General features: G+C 37.3%; 1 protein-coding gene across 4 annotated transcripts in view; it reads right to left on the minus strand.

Annotated features, from left to right (window-relative positions):
* The window catches only part of MYO16 (myosin XVI), a 361,410-nt gene that overhangs the window by 57,176 nt on the left and 281,013 nt on the right, over positions 1-23,221 (minus strand). For all 4 annotated transcript variants that reach the window (XM_027743477.2, XM_027743481.2, XM_027743479.2 and 1 more), the window contains exons 28-29: positions 14,976-15,075; positions 2,602-2,698 (exon numbers count right to left, since the gene is read on the minus strand). In XM_027743477.2, the coding sequence (XP_027599278.2) occupies positions 2,602-2,698; positions 14,976-15,075 (197 nt within the window). The remainder of the gene's footprint in view (positions 1-2,601; positions 2,699-14,975; positions 15,076-23,221) is intronic.

Genomic DNA, 23,221 nt, shown 5'->3' on the forward strand with positions numbered 1-23,221 from the left:
TGCATAGAATATTATCAGAGTTCACTACTCACAAACACAAAAATTTCAAAAGAGCTTAATAATAAAAAAATTTCTTTTTCCTAAATTATTCTCTTTAAACTTATCTGCTGCAGAGTAGATAGAGTATTTGACTTTGGAAGAAAGTCTCTATTTTGAAGTAACAGGGCTGTGTGTGTATGTTTTCTTTTACCACCAAGGTTGGTTAGGATAAAGAAATACAGAGATCAGTCCTTTGGTAGAATGGTCAGCAGGCATAAATGAGTGGTTTAGAACAGCCTGCTAAAATGGGCTAGTAAAATCAGATCCAGTAGAGCTAGTTCTAATATTTAGACACTGTATAGCTACTCTAAATTATGCACTTTCATCAAAATCAAGATGTTTTGAAAAAACATTCAACAAAGCTTTGTCAGGAAGGGTTTTCAGACAGACATCCCACTTTTGCACACCTTTCCAGGTTTTTCATTAAAAGATGGACATTTCTCCACATTTCCTTCCCTATGAGAACATTTGAAAGATTTTTGTCATCAATACGGAAAACCCCCACAATTTTATAACCTAAAAAACTGCTGTGAAATGAAATTGTCATCTTCTAGACCTTTACTGCTCAGTTTCATCTACTACTGTATGGGTACTCGGTACTATGATTGTCTTCTGAACTTGCTCCTCATTTATGTAGATCTAAATGAATTCTCACTTATGCAAATTAAAATAATTGAGGTTAGCACCCACAGGGCAGAAAAATATCTACTTCTTTAGAGTTCATCTAAGGATAAGGATTAGAATAATCAAAATTCAAGTAGACCATGAATTTGGGTTATGAGAGAAAGGAATTAACTATTGTGTACACAATGTATTAAAGTTAATTCCTCATCTACATGAATTCTAATGGAAGAACTTCAGCATGACTGACTTTCCTACAGGTACAATTTTCACAGTGATTCAGGTCAAAATGTACCATATGTAGTTCTCATAACTGTGAAAAAAATATGAAAAAGTCTCTAAACTCACAGATCCATTTTTAAATAAAAAGTGTTTCTACACATACTTTCACTTTAGTTTGACCCCTTTCTTTGCCTGTGTAAGATATATTTCACAAAAAAGACTTATCTGGTTTGTTTTGGTTTGTTTTTTTTCCCCCCAAATTTAGGGGAAGGGATTGCTAGTTAGACTGAATTAAAAAGAGTTAGAATGTGTTTGCAAAGGGCAGTTTATTTCATGAGCTAATGCCACTCCTTACTCATCCAAGTTCCTGATTTTCTCAGGTTTCCCAGATCATAAAAAGCATGCAGATGAGCCATAGCTTTGAAAAAAAGCTTTGAACGCATAATTTTGGTGAAAATGACTTTTGAAGTTACCCTAATTGGGGAGGGCTAGAAGCAAAACCGAGAAAAATATTTTTTAAGGAACCAAAAAGACCTATTATCTTCATTCTTCAGGCAGGGTTTGGCAGTCTGTTCTCTTACCTCTGCAAAACATCAACATATCTGAGGATGTTTTAAATTTTGGTGTAGGGTTATATTGAAGCACTCTGCTTGCAAATTTGACACTGAAAGGTAAATATCTCCCTTCTTTGATAAGTCAGCATGAGAAGGGAAAGAGGACAAACCATTATTGCTTTTCAAAATGAACAGATACAACAGGGTAATTTGCATTAAAAAATCAGGCCCAAGTTATAAACTCAGCTGAACTGTGGCCTCTGTTACCTGTCATTCTTCACATTCGTTCCTGAACTATTTTTATTTCACTTCCTTCAGGTTTTCTCTTTGTTTCCTCTTTTTCACTACATGCTCACAGTGAAGAACAGAGAGTTAAAATGAAAGGAGTTTATATTTCTTAAGTCTGCAATATTATATAACTGACAAAGCCCCCCCATGAGAAAAGAATTTGTCTTTTAAATTCCTTTAAATAGGTGAAAATGGGCACTGTAGCACACATCAATCAATTAGATAAATAACGAATTGTGTGAAGGATGCTTCAAAAAAAGCAATATTCACATTTTCAGCAGTTATTTGAGATTTTAATAGGAAATGGAACATAAGTAAGTGGAAATCAGGAGGCAGTGATAGCACCTCCTTTTAAAAACCTGCCAAAAAATGGCAGTTAGACCTTAGTAAAAATGCAGCATAAAAGGGAAAAAATGCCCAAACATAAAAAAACCTAGCAGTCAAATATAAAAGCTGCAAGAAAAGGGGAAAAACAAAGACAATTAAACATACTAAATTATTAGCTTTGTATTTACTGTCAATATATTTGAAAATATTGCAATTTCCTGTCATGGTAACAATATTTGACTTGCAATGAGAAGTTAAAGGTGATATTAATGCCTTGAAAAAGCACTGAGCATACTTTAAACAGAACCTCTAAGTTTAAATTACAGTCAACAGTTTGTCATAAAACTATGTTTGACAGACAGAAAGTGTAAGCATCACCAATGTTAATATCATCTCAAAAAATCTGTATAAGTAGTTAGCTGGAAATATGTCTGTAGGCAAATGCATAAAATACAGCAGCTATTCAAGGGGGAGAAAATCTTTCTGTTACACAACATTCTGCTCAGTGTACAAAGTGACACCTCAGAAATACTTGTTCTGTAATCGTTACCTTTTTGGCAGGTTATAATTTTCTTCTGAAGCTGAAGACACAAATCGTTGAGATGGTCAGCTTGCCAGTACTTAAGAAACACTTTTCGGACTCCTATCTAGAATAGAAACAGCAGGGAAATCTTTATCATCAATAAAAAAGGCAGCATCGCTTGGCTGAATAAAAGAAAGGATGTATTTGGAAAGGATGGGCAAGCTGTCAGACATATAGTTCCACTTGAGTTCCAAAAGCATCCAGAACAAATACTACAATCTTTAAGTTAAATATAGGTTGGGGAAAAATAAAGCATTCTGAATCTAATTATGCTAATGTGTTAGAGAACATAATACAAAATAAAGTTGAGCCTTTATAAAGCTGAGGGGTGTGTGAATGGAGAAAGGTGACAAGACATAAACCCATGTGGAGCAGGAAATGGTAACAGCTGCCATTTGGGGAACAGGAAGAATTATCGGAAGTTGAAGGATGGGAGAAACTCACTGTCATTAGTTACAATGTTTCCTAATGTCCAGTAAAATTACTAATCCTAGTTGCCAGCCTTGCCGGCTGAAGCTGTGCTGTGGGTCTCCTTTTAGTATCAAGGCTAAGCAGTCAGAAGGATTCATTTGTGAAATATAATCTCCTAAGTATTGATTGAGTGTATGGTTGTATTCTGGGGTTGTGTAGTAGCTTGGTTTAATTCATCTAGTTCTTGAAAGAACAATCATTAGATGTGAAAGAACAATCATCACATGCCCTTGCCCTCTTACAGAAAAGTTTAGCTAGTTAGATCAAGAGAAAACACTTTTCTTTTGATACCTTTTGAACACACTGAAACAATACTTTAAAATTCTTTTCTGTATCATCCTCAAAAGCATTCCTTTCTAATAGTCTTAAAAAAATCCAAATCACCTACAATCTAGAAAATCTAAAACCAGCAAGTAACTGGAAAAAAAAAAGATAAACAATAAAACCATTTTCTTCTCAGAAATTCTGTAGAAGAAACTTTCCTCCAAATCTTAGAAATAAAAGGACCAATAACAGAGAAATGTGCTACCCAGTGAAGATTCTAGCTTCTGCCTAACTATTACTTTTGTATGGCTAATAGGCATACTGATTAATTAATATGAATCTAGTTGAAATAGCAGAAATTCATTCCAACTTTGCTTGTTTTCACCTCACAAGCTCACTGAACCATCCTGTTTTGTTTTTTAGTTTAGATCTGGGAGACAGGCATCAGCAGACTTATTTGCACAGCTTTTCAAATAATTGTTTTTAATCTAAACACTGTCACATGTATATCCTGATAGTGTTGAACTACAGAAAGCCAGGACATATATATAATGTCTAAACTCCACTAACAAAATTCAGAAATGATTGGGGCACATTTTTGTCCCTTGGTTTCCTCTCTCTCTCTACTCCAGAGAGAAATCATTTTGAATCAAAGGTTTGAAGTTTGAGCTGATAGACAATGATAGTGCAACTGTTAGCCTTTTAGTTAAAATCAGATGCACTCAAATGGAAAAACTGGAATGATTTCTCAATTTTTTTTCTGTTAGCATCTCTTTTCCTAATACGATAGTCCCTTTTGAATTATAGCAAAGTGTGTGGAGGCAAGGAGATAAAACCCCACATTTTACTTGTGTTGTCATCATATCAACTCAAAAATAGGGAATAGGCTTCCTTTGCATGGTGGAAAATGCCTGGAACAGCTATTTTAGAAAACTGTGCAGCTACAAAAATCATAGAATCATAGAACAGTCTGGGTTGGAGGAGACCTTAAAGATCATCTAGTTCCAAGCCCTCTGCTATGGGCTGGGACACACGGTAGTTTAACTTAGGTATCCCAGAGTCACTTCTCTATTCAGACTATCTATTCTGGAATAAACATTGTGCTTGTAAATTGGAGTTATTATTCCAGAACAATATTAATTTTCCTAGATCCTGCTTCTGTGTAGCTACAATGGTAGATACCCTAGTAAAATGATGTCCTCATACTTATTTAATAGATTATCTTAGGTCATGCCTTCCAATTTTTAACTCATGTTCGTGTGAGGCAATCTCAAGGAGATCCAATTGTGCTCTCATTCTCTGCTCTTAGAGACATACTCTCATCCTCATTTTCTTGACCGGTGACTTCCAACAAAAGTTTTGCTTTTTTTCCTGTGCTTTCAAAATTCTCTATTTGCCTGGTTATCTTAGCACTCTGACCTTCTCTTACATCTACTCTGGAATCTGCTTCTTTCCCATGCCATGCTAAATTTCCTTGGGAATCTTTCCCTTTGTCCCCCTATTTATCAAAAAACTCTAAGAAACAGTGCTCAACCACTTTCTTCTCCAGTTTAAATTTGCTTCTTTTACAAATCTAATCTTGTATCATGAACAAGAAACTTTTCATGTTTTCCTGGCAAACAATTTAATTTTTCTCCTGACTTCCCAGAAAGTATTCTACTTTTGTGCCTTCAACTTTCTTCCAGGACACTGTGACTTTTCCCATTACATATACTCTGTCACTAAACCCTTTGAATTGTGTAAGAACTGCTCATCAAACAATTATTTTTCCATCCATCTTGATAAACCGCATATAGACCTTGACTTCTTACTAGATTTGACTACTAGTCTTCATCTTCTTGCATAAATCCAGAATTCTTCTGTAAGAATACCTGAATTACTATTCATATGGGTTACTGAAATTATCATGTGGTTATTATAAAACTATTTTATCTGAGCAGCTCTCAGACAACCAAAGCCTGGACACAAATACTTAATAAAATTATATTCCTCTAGTCTGATTAAATTTTCTTTTTATACTCCATTTTTCCTTTCCACAAACCCTTCACATCACATAGGAGTCTTTTTTTTTTTTCACCTCTGTCTCTGGCCTATGCCAAATCAGCCATTTTTTCCTCATTTCTGCCCTTTACCTTTCATTACTCGCATGCTTGCTTCTCCCCTTACTAGAGTAATATTAGTACTCTGACAGTAGAAAAGGGGATCAAAAATTGCATTTTCAAACCTTAAAAAAGCCCTGATTACTAGCACTGCCCATGGCAAAATTAACAACCCCATTCTCAGTCAGTATCATGATTGACACACAACTAAAACATTTAGTTGCAATTTATTTTGCACTGTGCAGTCACAAAATCACAGTCAAGACAATTGCTGAAGCATACGGTCAGTTTAGATACAAGTTTTTGGCATTGCAGAGTCATAAAGCTACCTAAGGGGCATGCAAAGCATTACTTCTCTTGTCTTTCATCCCACACCCTATGAACAATATAAATGGAGTTACTGCAGCATCACTTATGCTATGAACTTCACTAGTAGGAGCTGGCTACAATTTTTAAGTGAATGAAGAAATACAAAATGTCAATACAAATCCATTTTTACATTCAGATAAAAGCTGTTTATAGATTTTACATCATTTGCCAGGTCTACAGAGAGCAGAGCTCTAGACAGAAGCATGTATAGCAGAAACCCCTATAACACATTTGGTTATGTTAGTAGTGCTGGAGATCTGTGTTGCTTAGTCTTTGAGTTAAATCTGATACTCTCTAAAGCTGACTGAGAACAAGCTAGTTTCACTGCCCTCTGTACAGTTCTGATGTTCAGTGAAAGCAATAATGCTGAAAAATGTTGGAATTTCACATGTCACATATCAAAACAGTTTTTGAGACTGCCACCTGTCTTCATTCTGGTCTTTTCTCTAATCACAAAATGTTTTCTGCTTGCCTAGGGAAAAAAGGTACAAATATTCTTCCACCAAATCACTCATTTTTCAATACTTTCTGGACGACAGAGTGCTCTCATCTGAGACTGAAATTTTAATGTCATTCAGACTCCTGTAAAAGTAAACCATCTGTGAATTACAGTCATAGTTATTTTAATTAGAAAAGCATTAGAGTTTTAAATGTTATTTTTCAAAATGACACATTTTTTAAAGATTAAGTAAAATTGTCATTGATGACTACCAAAGCTTCAATTACTGCTACAGGCGTCCTTTTTTTTTTTTTTCCTGGAAGGAAGGAGAAAGAATGGGAGGGAGCTGTTCTTTCTCTTTCTTCTTTTTCTTTTCTTTTTTTTTTTTTGTCTTTAATTTTACAGAAAAGGTGTAGGATGCAGAAGTACAGACATTCAAAACTATGGAATGGATGCTGAGATGGTGTGTAGGTGGCATGGAGGCAGTATTAGCTCATACTTAATAGGTGTCAAGGGAATCTGTAAAGCTGTTCTTTAGTTTAAAAAAGGCAGTTTGTGGGAGTGCTGTGTGTTTCTGGCAGTACTTTCAAAATAGCTACCTACAAAAGACAGAGAACTATAATCTAATGATATTTTACACAATGACACACATTTTCAGAGTGCATTAATGAAATGTAGAAAAAAGCCTTAAAACTATTGTAAAATGTGTCTTCTTGCAGTGTACATGTCTGCAAAAATGTAACGACAAACACATTTACAGGGCACTGCTCTTTAAGGACTGAAATGTTATTTTTAAAGGCTGACTCTCTCTGCTCTATTTGTTAGCTTTTCTTCATATGTTTTAAGAGTCCACCTTGGTCTCTGCAGTCTAGTGACCTTGCACTGTGGTACATACTGAATAACCCTACATTTTAGCATAGATTATATATGGCCTTAACATAAAGTATATGAGTAGTTCAGTATTCATGCAAATGACACCAGGTGTTTATGTAAGCCCTTGTCAGGATCTGGACTTTAGGGAGAAAAACTGTCATTTAGCTCTTCGGAAAAGGGCCAAAAAATGGTCATTCCTTTTCCAAAAACTGTACAAACATCACAGTTCATCACACGTGTGAGGCAACAAGAAGAACTGCCTCACAGGAAAGGAAGTGATCAGGAAATATAACATGCATGTAAGAAACACTCAGTGGAGGAAACCTGAGCCCAGTTTTATCTCATGGGATCTTGGTATTTACTGGACCTATCATTCCAGTTTTCAAAATTCTAGAAGTAGACATAGCACCAAAATGTGGTGGTATAACCTCCTCCCCAGGCCTGCTCTATGATCTCATTCCTAACTTGAGCCTACCCACTCATTCATGACACAAAAGAAACCATATGAAAGTCTCTTTTGGCACGATCTGAGAAATCCCTTTAGGATTTCTTTTAATTGCCTAAAAAAGCAAAAAAAGACTTTTAAAGTAAGATACTCAAAACAAACAGGAAATTGACTCCCAGCACAGTTAAAATTACTAAATGACAAATGAATGAACTGGTGTACAATTTATGAGCACTAAAGTTTTCCTACGTGAGAAAAAAAAAGAGAAAAGAATCCCTTATATACGAGATTGCTTGCAAAGTACTCTAGTAATTCAACATATCAGGTACAAAATAATTCATATAGCGTGACCACTTTAATTTTAAGCCAAAATAAACAGTTCTGTTTAAAAAATAACTTAAAAGACTCTCTTAACTAAGCATAAAATTTGCATACGTATGATTTCATATACTTCTGCTCATTTCTCCAATTTAATCATATGCCACTTATGTTCTACATTCTGCTATTTAATCTCAAATATAGTTTTCCCAAAAAGGACTCCACTATGCTAATATTGTATATTAATACATTGCAATTGAAAAAAATGAAAGACAGCTTTATTAATAAATGAAACACCCGTAGATCAGTAGTGAAATATGGTTGTCTCATTAACTTGTAAGAACTGTGGATCAGACTTTGTTTTCTCTCTGCAGTTCTAGAAGTGCTAGAAGAATTTAAAATCTCTGGATGGACTTCTGGGATTTGTCTTTATTGAGGGTTTATTCTCTGCTTTAACTTTCTTCTTGACTGGAAGTTTAATAATACAGCTCCACACTGGCAAGGATCATTTCTCCAGAAACACTGCAAGGTTCCTGAAGAAACTTCAGCAGTGTCTGTAGTTGTAAAAATGTGAACTGGCACTAATATCTCATGCAGCTACCTGATGCTGATTTGAAGCTTCATAAAAACATTCTGGCTAACTCTCCTGTACTGCTTATTTCATACCTGATGAATCTTTGGATCACCCCACTGAAAACTTAAGACTTGTCTTACTCTTTGCAAAGTGAGTGATCTCTTGTGCTCAGAATTCAAGGCTACTGATAGGAAGGAATCATTGTGGGTTAGAAGAGGCAGGCTAAAAATTGGAAGACAAAACTTTTATTTAAGGATTGCTATCTTTTAACCAGACAAGCATTTCTAGCAATCAAAGGCTGAAAGATTCACTTTCAGTGAAGTCTGACCTTTGCAGTGCTCTATTTAACAGCTGTGCTGGATAGCAAGAGCAAATTAAATCTATGCTTTGTTTTTCTTCTGGTATGGTACAAGTTGTTTGCATTTCAGCAAGTTCCATCTGAAGTAACTGAGAAGGGTTAATTGTAGACCACTGACCTTAGCTAAACAAAATGTAGAGCTCCAAGTTTTGATGAGAAAGCTCGGTAAGCTTTGAGCTAACTCTTTTTTATTGAATTTATATTTGCAAGCTTAACAGTGTGAGGAATGATAATCCAAACAAATGAAAGTTTCCTTATGTCAGTAGAAAGAGCCAAGGACTGTTTGTGCTCTGTACTTCTCCCAAAGCATGAAAATGTTTGCAAGTTAAGTCATGCTATTGGGATGGTAGGTTTTGCTTAGCTAATGCATCACTGCATGACAATAAATGAACACAACACTGAAAATGTGGATTTCCTAATATAAAGACCTTCAGATGTTCTAGGGGGCAGGAGATTCTTCTGCTTTACATGAACCAGCCAGTACTTCCACTCAATTTAACTCTTAAGTTACTAAATATGGCTCCTTCTAACATTAACAGCAAAACTCTCACTGACTTCACCACTGACTTTCACTCTGCCTGGTGTAGGAATGGTTTGTCTTGATTTAGAATCTGATTTTTTCTTACATCAGATGTGCTTAGAAGTCACAGCAAGTAGCCAAGCTTGTGATCAAGTATATGTTTAAGCTGAAAGAATACCCTGTCTAGGCTGCACAGAGAGTCAGGATGCAAAAACTGCCTTTCATTAGTAGCTTTGCACTTTCATAATTCCAGTAGTTAAGCTAACTGCACGACTGACACTGCATGTAATGTCAGCTTCAATGAAACAGCTATTTTATTGTCCCAGTTTAGTTAGCTCCAGTGCAGCTTACCCAAGGAACAGCAACATTTCATAAAGCTATCAACACTTCCATCCCTATGTAATGCAAGATAAACTGGCAGGGAAAAAGACCAGCCTGGCTTAATAGGGAGTTCTCGTTGGAACTCAGGGGAAAAAAAGAGAGTTTATGATCTTTGGAAGAAGGGGCAGGTAACTCAGGAAGAGTACACGATAGTTGCTAGGTCATGTAGAGAGAAAATTAGAAAGGCAAAAGCTCAGCTAGAATTCAATCTGGCCATGCTGGGAAAGATAAAAAAATTGTTTCTATAAATACATTAACAACAAAAAGAGGGCCAAGGAAAATCTCCATCCTTTATTGGATGCGAAGAGAAAAAGGCTGAGGTATTTAATGCCTTCTTTGCCTCAGTCTTCAACAGAATAACCAGTTATCTTCAGGGCAATCAGCCCTCTGAGCTGGTAGACAGGACCAGCAAACAGAATGGACCCCCTGTAATCCAGGAGGAAGCAGCTAGTGACCTGCTGAGCCACTCAGATGCTCACAAGTCTATGGGACCAGAGGGGATCCATCCTAGAGTGATGAGGGAGCCGGCAGAAGAGCTCAGTGAGCTGCTCTCCATCACTTATCAACAGTCCCAGTTAACCAGGAAGGTCCCAGATGACTGGAGGTTGGCCAATGTGATGCTCATGCACAGGAAGGGCTGGAAGGAGGATCTGGGGAACTACAGGACTGTCAGCTTGACCTTGGTGCCAGGGAAGGTTATGGAACAGATCATCTTGAGTGCCATCATGCAGCACATATAGGACAATCAGGGGATCAGCCAGCCTGGGTTTAGGAAAGGCAGGCTCTGCTTGACTAACCTCATAAAAGGTGACCCACTTTTATGACCAGATGATCCACATAGTGGATGACGGAAAGGCTGTTGTCTACCTGGACTTTAGTAAAGCCTTTGCTACTGTCTCCCACAGCATTATCCTGGAAAAGCTGGAAGCCAATCGCCTGGACAGTTACACTCTTTGCTGGGTTAAAAACTGGTTGTATGGCTGGGCCCAGAGAGTGGTGGTGAATGTGGCTGGTGCCACATCCAGCTGGCAGCTGGTCACTAGTGGGGTTCCCCAAGGCTCAGTACTGGGGTCAGTCCTGTTTAATATCTTTTGGATTGAGTCACCCTCAGTAAGTTTGCAGATGACAAGTTGGGTGGGAGTATTGGTCTGCTGGAGAGCAGGAAGGTTCTGCAGAGGGATATGGACAGGCTGGATCCATGGGCTGGGGTCAGTCGTATGAGGTTCAATTAGGCCAAGTGTTAGACCATACTTGGATCACAACAATCCCATGCAGTGCTCCTGACTGAGGGCAGAGTGGATGGAAAGCAGCCCAGAGGAAAAGGACCTTGGGGTGCTGGTTGACAGCTGGCTGAACATGAGCCCAGGTGGCCAAGAAGGCCAATGGCATCTGCCTTGTATCAGAAATAATGCTTCCAGTTGGACCAGGGAAGTGATTGTCCCTCTGTACTTGGCACTGGTGAGGCTGTAGCTTGAGTGCTGTGTCCATTTCTGGGCCCCTCACTTCAAGAAAGATATTGAGGTGCTGGAGTGAGCCCAGAGAAGGGCAACTGAGCTGGTGAATGGGCTGGAGCACAAGTCCTGTGAGGAGCAGCTGAGGGAGCTGTGGTTGTTCAGCCTAGAGAAAAGGAGGCTGAGGAGAGGCTTTATCACTCTCTACAACTACCTGAAAGGAGGCTGTGGCAATGTGGGGCTTGGCCTACTCTCCCAGGCAACTGGGATAAGAGAAGAGGAAACAGCCTCAAGTTGCATCAGGGGAGGTTCAGGTTGGACATCAGGAAGAATTTTTTCACTGAAACAGTGGCTAAGAATTGGAAGGGCTGCCCAGGCATGTGGTGGAGTCATCGTGCCTGGAAGTGTTCAAGAAACATTTGACATGGCACTTCGCTATGGTCCAGTTGACATGGTGGTGTTCAGTCAAAAGATGGACTCAGTGATCTTGGAGATCTTTTCCAACCTTAATGGTTCTATGATTCTATGATAATAAATACTTTAATCTAACCCAGAAGCTGCTGAATCAAGCACCAGATATTGGCTAGATGATAGTGTTTGCTCTTATGCTCTGCTAAATGGTAGAAAATAAACCAAAATTGGACTCTGATATTGGATCTTCTGCACTTCTTCTCCATTTCTAAACAGACTGCACTATTTATAAGAGAAGAAAGAACTTGTTCTGTGAATAGGGTCTAGGGTTTGTTGTTTTGTTGGTTAATAAAACACTCTCCAAACACAACTTATATAAGAAGGAAAAGATAAATTGTCAAGCAGGAAATAAATACAAAGAGATAATTTTCTTTACTCATTTTCAGGCTTTTACTTCAGAACACTTTCTCCACCCCCAGGTTAACAGTACCTTTCTCAAAATGGGATGGTGAGGTACAGTATCAGAAGGACGTTAAAAGTATCATCAAGATTCACTCAGCTAAGAAGTCCAGCTCCTTCTTTTTCCCCCTCTGCAGGGGAGTTTATTGACAAACTCATCTTCTGATGATGACATATAAGCTGGAGTTTGATTTCAGATGTGTTTTGCTTTCTCCTAAATATCATCATCTTTGATGAGGTTATTTTTGCTACTTTTTGGTCCATTTATCAACCTAAATTTGCAACAGCTCTTCAGAGAATTGCAGGTAACAGTGTTGGGGAAGACACTTTTTGATTTATTCATGAACCCCTGCAACAAATAGATTTTCAGTTCCAGCAGTGACTCATTTGAAGTAGTTACTGATGGCAACAGTGGCTGAATAAACTGCTTATATGTATAACCCTCTGCTGCTGGGATGATTTTTAGTGATGCATGCCTTTATTCTGACTTTGCTAACTGACATAATCCTTGCTTCCTACTTTTTTCCTTCCCTTTCCTCCTTTCTCCCTCTCTGTTTTAATTTTTTTCTTCTTTTTTTTCAGAGTTCTCTGCTGTAAAAGCATAGAGGAAAGCAGTCACGACAACTGCAGATTGTATAAGCTTCCTCATCTAGATTGTTATTTAAAGTTCAATTTTTATGATTAGTCAAATGAATCAAAAAGATAATTGAGAGAGACATTATGTGACACAGACATTAGTCACTATTGCTGATAGTTGGGTATATGGTTTTGTATCACCTATACAAAATATGTTGGTATCAAGCTTGTATTCACTGGGCATTTAAGAAATTGGACTTGAGTGAATTTTCTCCTAAAATTTTCTTCTATGATTTTTCATCTTTCCACTTGTTTGTCACAGCTCTCTGTGGCTTCAAAAAGGCGTACAGAGAAGGTCATCCATTTTTTCAGACCTTGTTCTTTTCAACTTTGTTGCCATGTGCTCCTTAGTCACTGTTCATTCATTTGTACAACTCTCACCCCCAAACCCTCTTATTCCATGTAACTTATTAATGTCTCTGAAGAGTTTTGTTCCTTTCTGGTTTGAAGGACAATGTATTATGCACTGCTGTAGTTTTGCCCACCTGACTTTTCCTGGTGTTAATGAGATTCTGGAGTCAGAACCTCTAAAATCTTTTTGAGATCACAAGCTTCAGTCCTCTGCATGATGGAGGGATTCTGTTTTGGAATTTCCTTTTAACATTTTTGTCTTTCAAGGTTTCAGGCTTGTTTTCAAATGCCAATCACTATAGAATCACTAGTTTTGAGCTCTAGGCTTTCACTGATGGCCAATTGTTTTTTTTGTGCTGTAATACTGGTTCTTGGCTCCAGGGGAAATAAACTCCATAGGCGTCCTGCTTTCCGTTTCGTGACTGGAGAATACTATGCAATTACTGTTACACAGCCTTTGCCCAATGTCAAGCTTGTAGCCTCACACAAGTTCTGAAGGTGAGTGGTACTCTCATGTCCAGGTACTTGTAAGGGAAAGTACAATTTCTAGATGTTAATTGTTTTTTTTCATAGGAAACCTTACATCAAGGATGCAGAACACAGACCAGAGCTGACTTAATAAACCTGGGTAAGGAAAGCAAGTCTGGTTTCATATTGTTATCTTTTTCAGGGTCCATCCTTTTGGTCTTTGCTATTGAGGGAGTCGGGCTACATGTGTCCAATACTTCCTTTAGTGACTAAAATGGGACCTTAACAGTATTTTGATTAAAGAAAAAATTTCTTATGTGCCTCAGTGCAGGTGATAATGCATGTGTGCTCCCAGCCTAGTGTGCGGTCTACTTTTGTTCCTGTTATTACTAAGGAATCTGGGCTGCTGAAAAAGACCTATAGTACACAGTCTGACATAGTCCTTGTCCTTCATAAGCAGTTGCAGAAACTTTTTCCAGGCATCTTAATACTTAGAGGTCATAAATGAATTAGAAGATCCCATCCTTTAAACCAAAGAAGCCTATAGGAGTGCCCTAACATCTGCCTAGTCCTTAAACTTTATACTTGTCCCTGAAAGTGGTCTGGATGCTCTCTTGTGTAATAGATTTCAGTTCTCCTGGCTGGAAACAAGTCCGAATCTGAGGCTTACACCACCTGGAGAAATGGTCTACACAGTAAGCCACAGAAGCTTCATCTCTGTACAATAACTTCCATACTGTGCAAGGAAATTTTCTTTAGAAAGTGTATATGTTAAAGAAATGAGTCCTGCTCAATTACAAAGCTACCCAAAGGAGATGACTGGGTACTCTGGACAAATGGAGATATCCACCTTGCAATGTTCATGTTGGTGAGAATTAAGTAGGATATAAATCAAGTAAGGAGACAAGATAGGAAGTTGAGAGTTTCCTGTTCAGTGTTTGGTGCTTTTTCTTCTTTTTTAACTTTACTTGATGTACAGCAACCCCAGGTACTCTGGTATATCTGTGGATCAGCAAGTTGGCACCTACAAAGGTATTGGCTAGATGGGAAATCCTAATTAGTTGTTTTGGGTCTCCCCTATTATGACAGTATAGCATTTAGCATAGGATTGTAAAGAAAGAAAATATGTAGGGTTTTTCGTAATTCAGGAACCATTCAACTGCTAAAATGTATATACCAAATACCTTCCAAAGTCTGGATACAAATTTATACAGTGTATTATGCTTAATTGAAAGCTTTTCCTTCCCACAAGAATACACTGATTTTTTTGGCACAATGATCACAGCTACTCATATTCTAGAAAATTCAGAAAATCAGTTTGATAATATACCAAAGCATACACTAAATGTCAAAAGAATATATTGCTGCAAAGGATCTGGTGGCTTGCCACAATGGGAATGACTCAGCTAGTTTGTTTAAAGAATGATATTTTAATTGCTTTGTAGATCACAAACCTGCCAGCCTTGTAATTTACACTGCTGAAGAACAAGACGACATCTCTCCTTGGCAGACAACTTCTTCTCTCCTGCTGCTGTATCAGCCAAATCTTTATACCTAGAAAAATGAGCAGAAGTAGAGTTACTCTAATGTTGGCCTGGTTGACATTTTTGCAGAAACTGTCAGTTCTCCTTTGACTCTCAAATCTTAATATCCAAACTGGAAGCTTGGGATTCTGATAAAGGTGAAGAAAACAAGAAGGCAAATCACTTTAGATCTTGTATATTATTAGACATAACCTTGGATAATAACAGTGTTGGACAAGTGATGCCTAAACCCCAGATTTTCTTCCTGTCAGTTCTTTCAATGCCTCACTGAAAATTAATGCCAAAGAAATGAAAAGCCTCCGCAGCCGATACCATTGGTACTGAATTGGGTCATTGAAAAAGAGGAAAATATATTTTCAGTATGTGTTATAAGACTTATGCCTCCGAAGGAGTAATTCATAAGAAAGTGACATTGACAAAAATTATTTTTATCAGTCTGAAATAACATTTTCTTAATTTTGAACAAAAAATCATATAGCAAAGAGACTTTAAGGAACTTGATAGGTTTACACTATTGGAAAGAAGTGCAAGAGGAGACTTGATTACAGCATTGAGCACCTTCAAAGGCAGAAAATGCTGGATATTAGATAAAAGAACCAAGGAAGGAAACTTAAGTAATACAAAGTCCAATAATGTATAAAATTCAAATTTTAACTGAGGACTTATTACATTTACTACAACTTACTACTAAAGAAACTGATTTTATACATCTTGATGCTACATATTTTATTTAATAATGTATAATTTTTATATACATTATATATACATTTATTATACATTATATTTTATGATGAAATTTTATTTAGTTAGTTCTTTAACAGCTGAATTCACCTATAGCTCTGCTGCAACCTAAAACTGTGCTGTCCCAAAACTCATATAGACCATGGTAGGCAAAGCTGCAGTGCTGGAATGACTCCAGGTACCTCAGTTGTCTCAGAAGCTGTGGCAACTTTGGAGAAACATCTGCAAGTAAACTGCTGTAGGACCAAATTTTACCTAGATTTCTAGTTTTGTTTTGCTGCACAGACCCTTGGGTATCTCAGTTCCTGCAGTCTGGAAATGTCCTCTAGGCTGGTAGCAGCCCTACTGAGGGCTCCATGGCTAAGTCTATACTAGTAAATGAAATGCAAGAGGGCCTGTTTCTCTGGCAGAGAAACCATCTGGCAAAATCCCAGCCTGCTGATTTATTTATGCACACAATATTATGTAGTCTGCTATGTTCTCTTAAACTCTGTCACCTTCCCACAGAGCGTAGCCACATCTAAGCTGCCTTCTTTGACTGGTCACTAGCCTGTCCTAGTTCCCAAATTTGGAGGAATGCTGGTAAGAAGGGTCCAGAACTTCACCACAGATCCTTTCAGTTAGTCTCATACTCCAGATTAGCAGTAGAAAACTAAGGATAACATTTTCCCAATAGCTCAACTAGTGTATGGTCACAAAGACATTTGTTTTACAGACTTCTATTAAGGCTGGGGTCATCTTGTCTCCATACTTGTATCAACAGAGTTATCTTCGAAATTGTGGAAAATCAGAGGTGCTAGAGAGACAACTGCTGGAAAGTTTAGCAACTTCTGACTGAAACAAAGATGATTCAGCATTGACTCCCAAAGCATGAAAAAGCAACTGCAAAAGCAGTCAGCCTAAAACTCCCTTACAGCAGAAACCCAAAGAAACATACTTAATTTCTGGAACAGAGCCAAATTAAAAGGTTGAAATTCTAAGTTTGGCTCAGGTTTACTTTAGATACATGCAAATCATAGGATTCAAGCACAGCAAAACATTCTTTACAATCTATGTACTATACAGGAGGCCAGACAAAAATGATCCACTGTATTCCTCCATGTTTAAAAGTCTCTTAAAATTCCACCACATTATCCTGGAAGTCTAATCAGAGTTCACAATTCCCTTCTATCCATTAAAGCAAGCTCTACCTTAAGGGAAAGTAGATCATCTTCCAAATGTATTGCTACGTTTGCAGAGGAAGTTTGTGGCAGAAACAAATTTCTATAGTTAGCTCTTTCACTGCTACAACAACCATTAGCCCATCCTCTTTTTCTGTGTTAGACACTGAAAAGCTATGCTCCTAGCCTGAGTTAGTCACCTTGTTCTCAAACCAGTCTGTAAAGACAGGTATTTCTGTAGGGTGACTTGTTCTATGCATTTCAGATATTTTTGCTAAAATAAGAAGATATTGCCCTCTGGAGGTGCCTTCATCCACTGACCATAGATTGACTCAGAAGAGAAGTCCAGATTGGATGCTTGCATTCTGCGTGACTGAGAGAAAGCTCACCTTTATGTCTACTTGTTTGACGGAGTTACTCATCCTGCACAGTAACTAACAGAGGGACTAAGAGAACTTATTTCTCCCATCTCTCTTGTTCAAATCTACTGGTTAAGCACCTAGAATGAAAAAGTACCTTTATGCCTGGTGTTATAAATTGCTATCAATCATTTTTATCTTATATAAGGCTGCTTAAACAAAAACAACACAAAGTTTGTAACTATTTTTCAGCCACAATGGTTCCCTGATTTGATTTAATCCTGTGAAATACACTTCAGCTAAATTTGGATTGGTGAGTTAGTTTTCTAGACTTTCTTAAGATTCAGTAGAATATTCTGGTGTCATATTCCCTAATGTAATATTGATGTTTACAATAGGTCAGATAACTGTGCACTGTAAGTACACCATGTCTTTCCACTGAGTGAAAAAATGCTCTTGACTCCAGCCTAGACATCTTATATTAGACAAACAGAACCTCCTTCCTAGCCAAGAAGGTAATAAAACCCAGTATTTCATGGCGTAGCCAGAACGACTCATTCACTAAGGGATCCAAAAAAAAATACAAATCAGGGAGATCTAAAGGATTAATTAAAATCAATATCCCTCCACCACCATGTTAAGACTAATGCAGTGTTGATTGGGAAATAAATGCAAGACCTCTTCTATTTACAAGTTAAGACAGGGAACACTACCATCGGTGGAGGAGTTCTCCCCAACACCCCTCCACATGACATCAGTGTAAGAGAAGCTCCTTTTTCTCCACTTTTTTCCTTAGTACTCTCCTTGTCCTAACTTGTCATTTTCACACACCTGAACAGAAAAAAGATGTTCCAGTTAGACAGGTTTGTACTGTTAGCATGTACAGACTGGCCAGGATTCTCTAGTGTTGCAGAAATGTGCTCTCACTTCTCTTCCTTTGCTTCTGAATGATGCTCTCTATCAGGGTAATTTTTGTTTGTTTGAAGTAGATATTGCTGCCAACACCTTCAGGTAGCTTGTGAATATGGAAAACACAGTTCTCTTGGGTCTTCACAGATAAGGATGTTATCTAGTAATTTTCTCCCTCACTTCCCTAAGTGCACAGCTGACAAGATCCAGCAGGTTGTTTTTCCCCAAGACAGAATATTCTGCAGTTCAGGTTATGGCACAGTAACCCACAGTAATATTCTAAGGCTCAGCATGCTATTCGATTTACACAGAGTGTGCACAAATAGGTTGTAGGGCTGTACTCCCAGTTCTGTATGCACAGCAAATCTCTAAGCATTGGAACAAACACTACTCGGTTTCAATAGCACATCAACATGATAGAAGACACTAAAGGAAAGAACACGGTAAGCACAAAGGGCAAAAAAACAAGCAGTTCCAAATCAATAGCTTAATAAAACCACATAGATGTCTTTGAATTGAAGCCACAAAACTACTTTGTTTGTTGTTTTGGGTTTTTTTTTTTGCTATTCTTTTTCCTAGGTCTCTCTTGCCTGGTTAAGAAAGACCCAAAATAATAAAATTAGAGGTAGCTACTGACTGCAGTCCAATGTCCTCAGTAAGAGGATAGTTTTTAACACCAGAACTCAAATCTTTCCTGAAAGCAACTCCTTCTTTCATGTCTTTATCTTGTTGATTAAAAAATAAAAGTCACATATGGCTGGCAGGTTTATAAGAGTTCTAAGTTATATAGTTCTAAGTTTTAAATATCCAATCACAGCTTATACAAGGAAAAATAATAACTCCTGTCAGTGTAATTCATTATGTTGTAGTTTCATTTTCTCTTTCTTTTGTTTACTACAATGTACTGTTCACCACAGTAAACTGGTATGATTTAGTGTGATCTATTAAAAAAGTAGTGAATAAAAAACAGCAATCAAAATTAAATTGTGTCCTGTATTTCTGCTAGAAGAAATTAAAAAAATGCCATCACAAAGGAGTAAAACCAGGTTGAAGTGTCTTGGTAGATTCTCTTTTTCCCGCTTTCTAAACTTCCTTTCCTCTTTCCTTGACAACCAGTCACAGATTGATGTATTGTTGATGTCTGTGAAGAATGTGAAAGAAATGGACTTTGTTTACAGAACTTGTGTTCTTATGTGCTCATAACTCAGAATTTTTAGTTTTGTTTGTTTGGATTTGGGGAGGATGGGGAGAATGGGTTAGGCAAGGTTTGTATTTGAAAAGTCTATCAAAGTGAGAGCTGAAAATCTAGAGTCTAGCTACTGTACAGAGATATCTAATTTATTTTTAAGAAAAAAAAAGGATGGCTGAAAAATTTTCAGTAGAAAAGTTATAAAAGCAGTGAGCAGCAAAGAATGAGATGGAATTTTGATTAATGTTACCTGTATATAAAGGATACATATTTATTCATTCCACTTCCCTGTGTTATATTCTTTTTTGTCTTGAAGGAATAACCTAATTATTTCTGAAATATGAGGAACATGGGAAATTCCAGATAATTAGAAAAGGGAAATAGATTATTATAGTTTCCAAAAAAAATAAAAGTGATTCTGTCAATCTTGGTACAATATGTGACATAAATATCTCATTATACAGCATAAATATTAACAACCAAAGTAGCTATTCAAAATTTTTGAGAAGAGTAAATCTTTGTGTGCTGATAAGAAGATGATGCCTTTATAAATAACTGATTACAGCAGAGTCCATTTGGGGCTTCTTTTATAGAAGTGGAAAAATACAGTATAAGAAGACTGTAATGTTCACCTTTTTATGAAAAATTGTGCACTGAGGCTGCTTCCTACAGACTTATAGAAGTAATTCAGATTGTTGTAAAGGTGAAGATGAAATGCAATGTGCCTGAAACAATAAGTATATATAGCAATGAATCAACACTTCAAAGTATCTGTCTACCATACCAGTATTAGGTTTTTTAATATCTTAATCGATATCAAGTAACAGAGTATTAAATGGTTAGATCTGCAGACCAATAAGAACTAAGGGAGAAAATAAAATTAGAGCAATTTTGGATAGACTTCAAGCAGTTTTATTATCTCTGGATGAATCTAGCAACACAGACACTTGCTGACAGAAAGAAATCTGGAAAGTAATAATGCTAAAAGTAATCTTACAGCAAACTGATCAGGTATCGTATTTTTACAACAACATTTGTACACATGCCACTGGAAGCCAAAATGTTTTTATCTAATGAAACATACTGATTTTTTGCTTCAACAATTAAAAACTCACTTCCTACATAAAGAGGTATAGGAGAATACATAGCATGCTTTAACGTGTCTGTGGAAAAAGGAAAATATATTCAGTGACAACAAATGGTACGTAACTGGGATGAAAGAGCAAAATTAAGGACTAAGAAATAGAAGTGGAAAAAACCTCAGAAAATCCCCAGAAGAAAATTTTACAGTGACCCAAATGTGTGTCAGCCACTGGGCCCATGTGGAACTCAAAACAGACTTTTGAGGGAGGATCACAGCTATGAAATCCACTGGATCAGAATACCTTTGTAGAAGAAGTGGCTATTTGGGATATTTCAATTTAGACTGAATACAAAGTAAGATAAATTTCTCATATAAAGATACTACCCTATGATGGACAACAAAGAAATGAATTGGAAGAATCTTTTTTTCCTAAATTTTATGGTTTTTTTGCATTAGGTTTTGCGACCCTTAATCTTTTCTAGACATATGAATTTTAATTTCTGGAGAGAAGAAGTAATGAAGATATGTGTGTCTTAATCCTGGAATATTTATTCATATACTTCCTGTAATTAGGCAGAGGCTTCCTCATCTCAGACAATGTGGCAGCAGAATAATAAGTAGAATATAAATTATAGTTTGGCTCCTGGGATTAGTGGATTCAACTATGCAAATAAAAAAAATGAATGCTCAACATCTGCTAAAGATTTGCATTACAATACTTTTGTACCATCCTACTTAAAGCTGATATTCCCATTTCATCTCGATAAAGCAATGTAAAACATATTTATTTTTAAATTGGTAAAAATCACACATTAACTCAGAAATATGCTAGCGTTGAGCAAACGAGGAGCTCTATTACATTTGACTCTAACTCAGCAAATGTTTACATTTAGCTCTTGATAGGTAGGTCTCTTCCACAGCTAACTGTCTCTTCATGCTCGGGCACTCCACAAACATGCACATAGGGCAATAAAATGCTTCACTGTCACAGACTATATGGACTGTAGAACAAATTCGACTCTTTTTTTAACCTGCTGATTTGATTCTGTTTAACACAGCAGTGATGTAGGACTGGTGTGTAATGAAGCTAGTTTGCTTCTGCCACAGACACAGCCATGTCGTAATAGGGATCAAAATTAAAAGTCCTTCAGTGGGCTTGTATAACTTTCCCACTTGGTCTCCTGGTGGGGTTGCTACTTTCATCATGGGTGGGCTTCACGAACGAAGATTTGGGAAGGGCTCTACCCACGTTTGTTGCAAGCGCGTTGGTGGCTAAAAAGGTCAATACGAGATAGGAATGTCTGGTTGGCAAAAGGCACAGCAGAAAGACTCCTTAGATGGTATATTCTGCAAGACACGATTCTTTCTGCATTGTCTTTTCTCCTCAAGGGTGATCCTGCGTGCTTTCTCAAAAGCATCAGCAGTGTTATAGATGGTGTGTCTCCAGACCTCCCGATTGGAGGCCAGACTAGACCAGTTATGGTGGTCAATATGGCCAAGGCTGAGATGTTGTTTCAGGGAGGGTTGCTACTTTATTGGCTCATTATTTGCCAAGAAAGCACTGCCCAGCACATTAGGAAATATACTGAGATTGGTTTATGTTGCAGAAGCAGAAAGTAAAACCAGAATAAAATAGAAATTGGGATATTAAAGAGAAATAGGATTAGATTTGCCGTTCCACCTAGATAAAACCACTTCGGTTTTTCCCTCCTTTTATTTTTTTTTTCTCCTATGTAACCTGTACTCAGACGAAGAGTAATGGAAACACATAAAACCCTTCCAGTAGTGGCTCAGACAAGGTGTATTGGGATTATGGGGAAGGATTTTTGGACCTTCTTAAAACATATGGCAAAATAGCTTCTTGGAAGATCATCTCTACTTCGACTCTCTTCTGTGGGAGCTCCCCTTATGCCTCTGAACACTGAGAGTACTATCACTCTGGGTAACAGGGATTCTGCTGGCTCTGAAATGTATAATGGTTAGACAAACTGCATACAAGAAACATTTTTCAAGATAGGCTAAGGCTGTCCCCTTGGGATACTGTACCAATACTGGACCAGATTCTGCTCTCATTTAGAGCAGCCTGAATAATTCTGCTAAAACAGGTGATGTTAAATTAATGCCATGTTGGTCTAAAAAAAAAAAAGCAAAGTAGGATCCAGTGATTGAGACATGTAAAAGGATTTTACGTGCATGCTTGTATAGGATTTTGTGTTTGCTCTCAGATGTCACCAGTATTAACTGCCTACTATTATTCAGCCTGACTAGAAAATCTAGCTTTAGGAAGTGTCATTCCAGGTTGTTCCGCTGAAGATTAAATGGTTGTAAAGAATATCAAGATAAGGACAAAAAGGGTGCCATGAATATCTGAGTTGAGTGGAAAGAATTTAACAGCTGCAGATCCACAGGAAAAAAAAAACAGCAGGAAGGTCACAGTTGTTTTTGAGTGTGGGGCAGCAGGACTGCATCTATACAAGCCCTGTGAGCACAAAAAACAGCACTCGAGAGCAATTAGTATTTTTCTAGGCACTGAAAGAAAGCAATTATATTTAACTAAGCAATAAATACAAAGGTATTATTTTAGAACTATATACTAAAATTATCTATGGGACAATTTGCACATTAATTCAATAATTGAAAGTTCCTGTCTGGCATAAACTAATGTGTTGCTTATTTACTTATGTCTTTAAAATATTTATTTTAAATATATGCTG

The sequence above is a fragment of the Pipra filicauda genome, unplaced genomic scaffold (assembly GCF_003945595.2).
Source record: "Pipra filicauda isolate LSUMZ 115617 unplaced genomic scaffold, ASM394559v2 scaffold115_size4368891_pilon, whole genome shotgun sequence".
NCBI classification, from domain to species: domain Eukaryota; kingdom Metazoa; phylum Chordata; class Aves; order Passeriformes; family Pipridae; genus Pipra; species Pipra filicauda.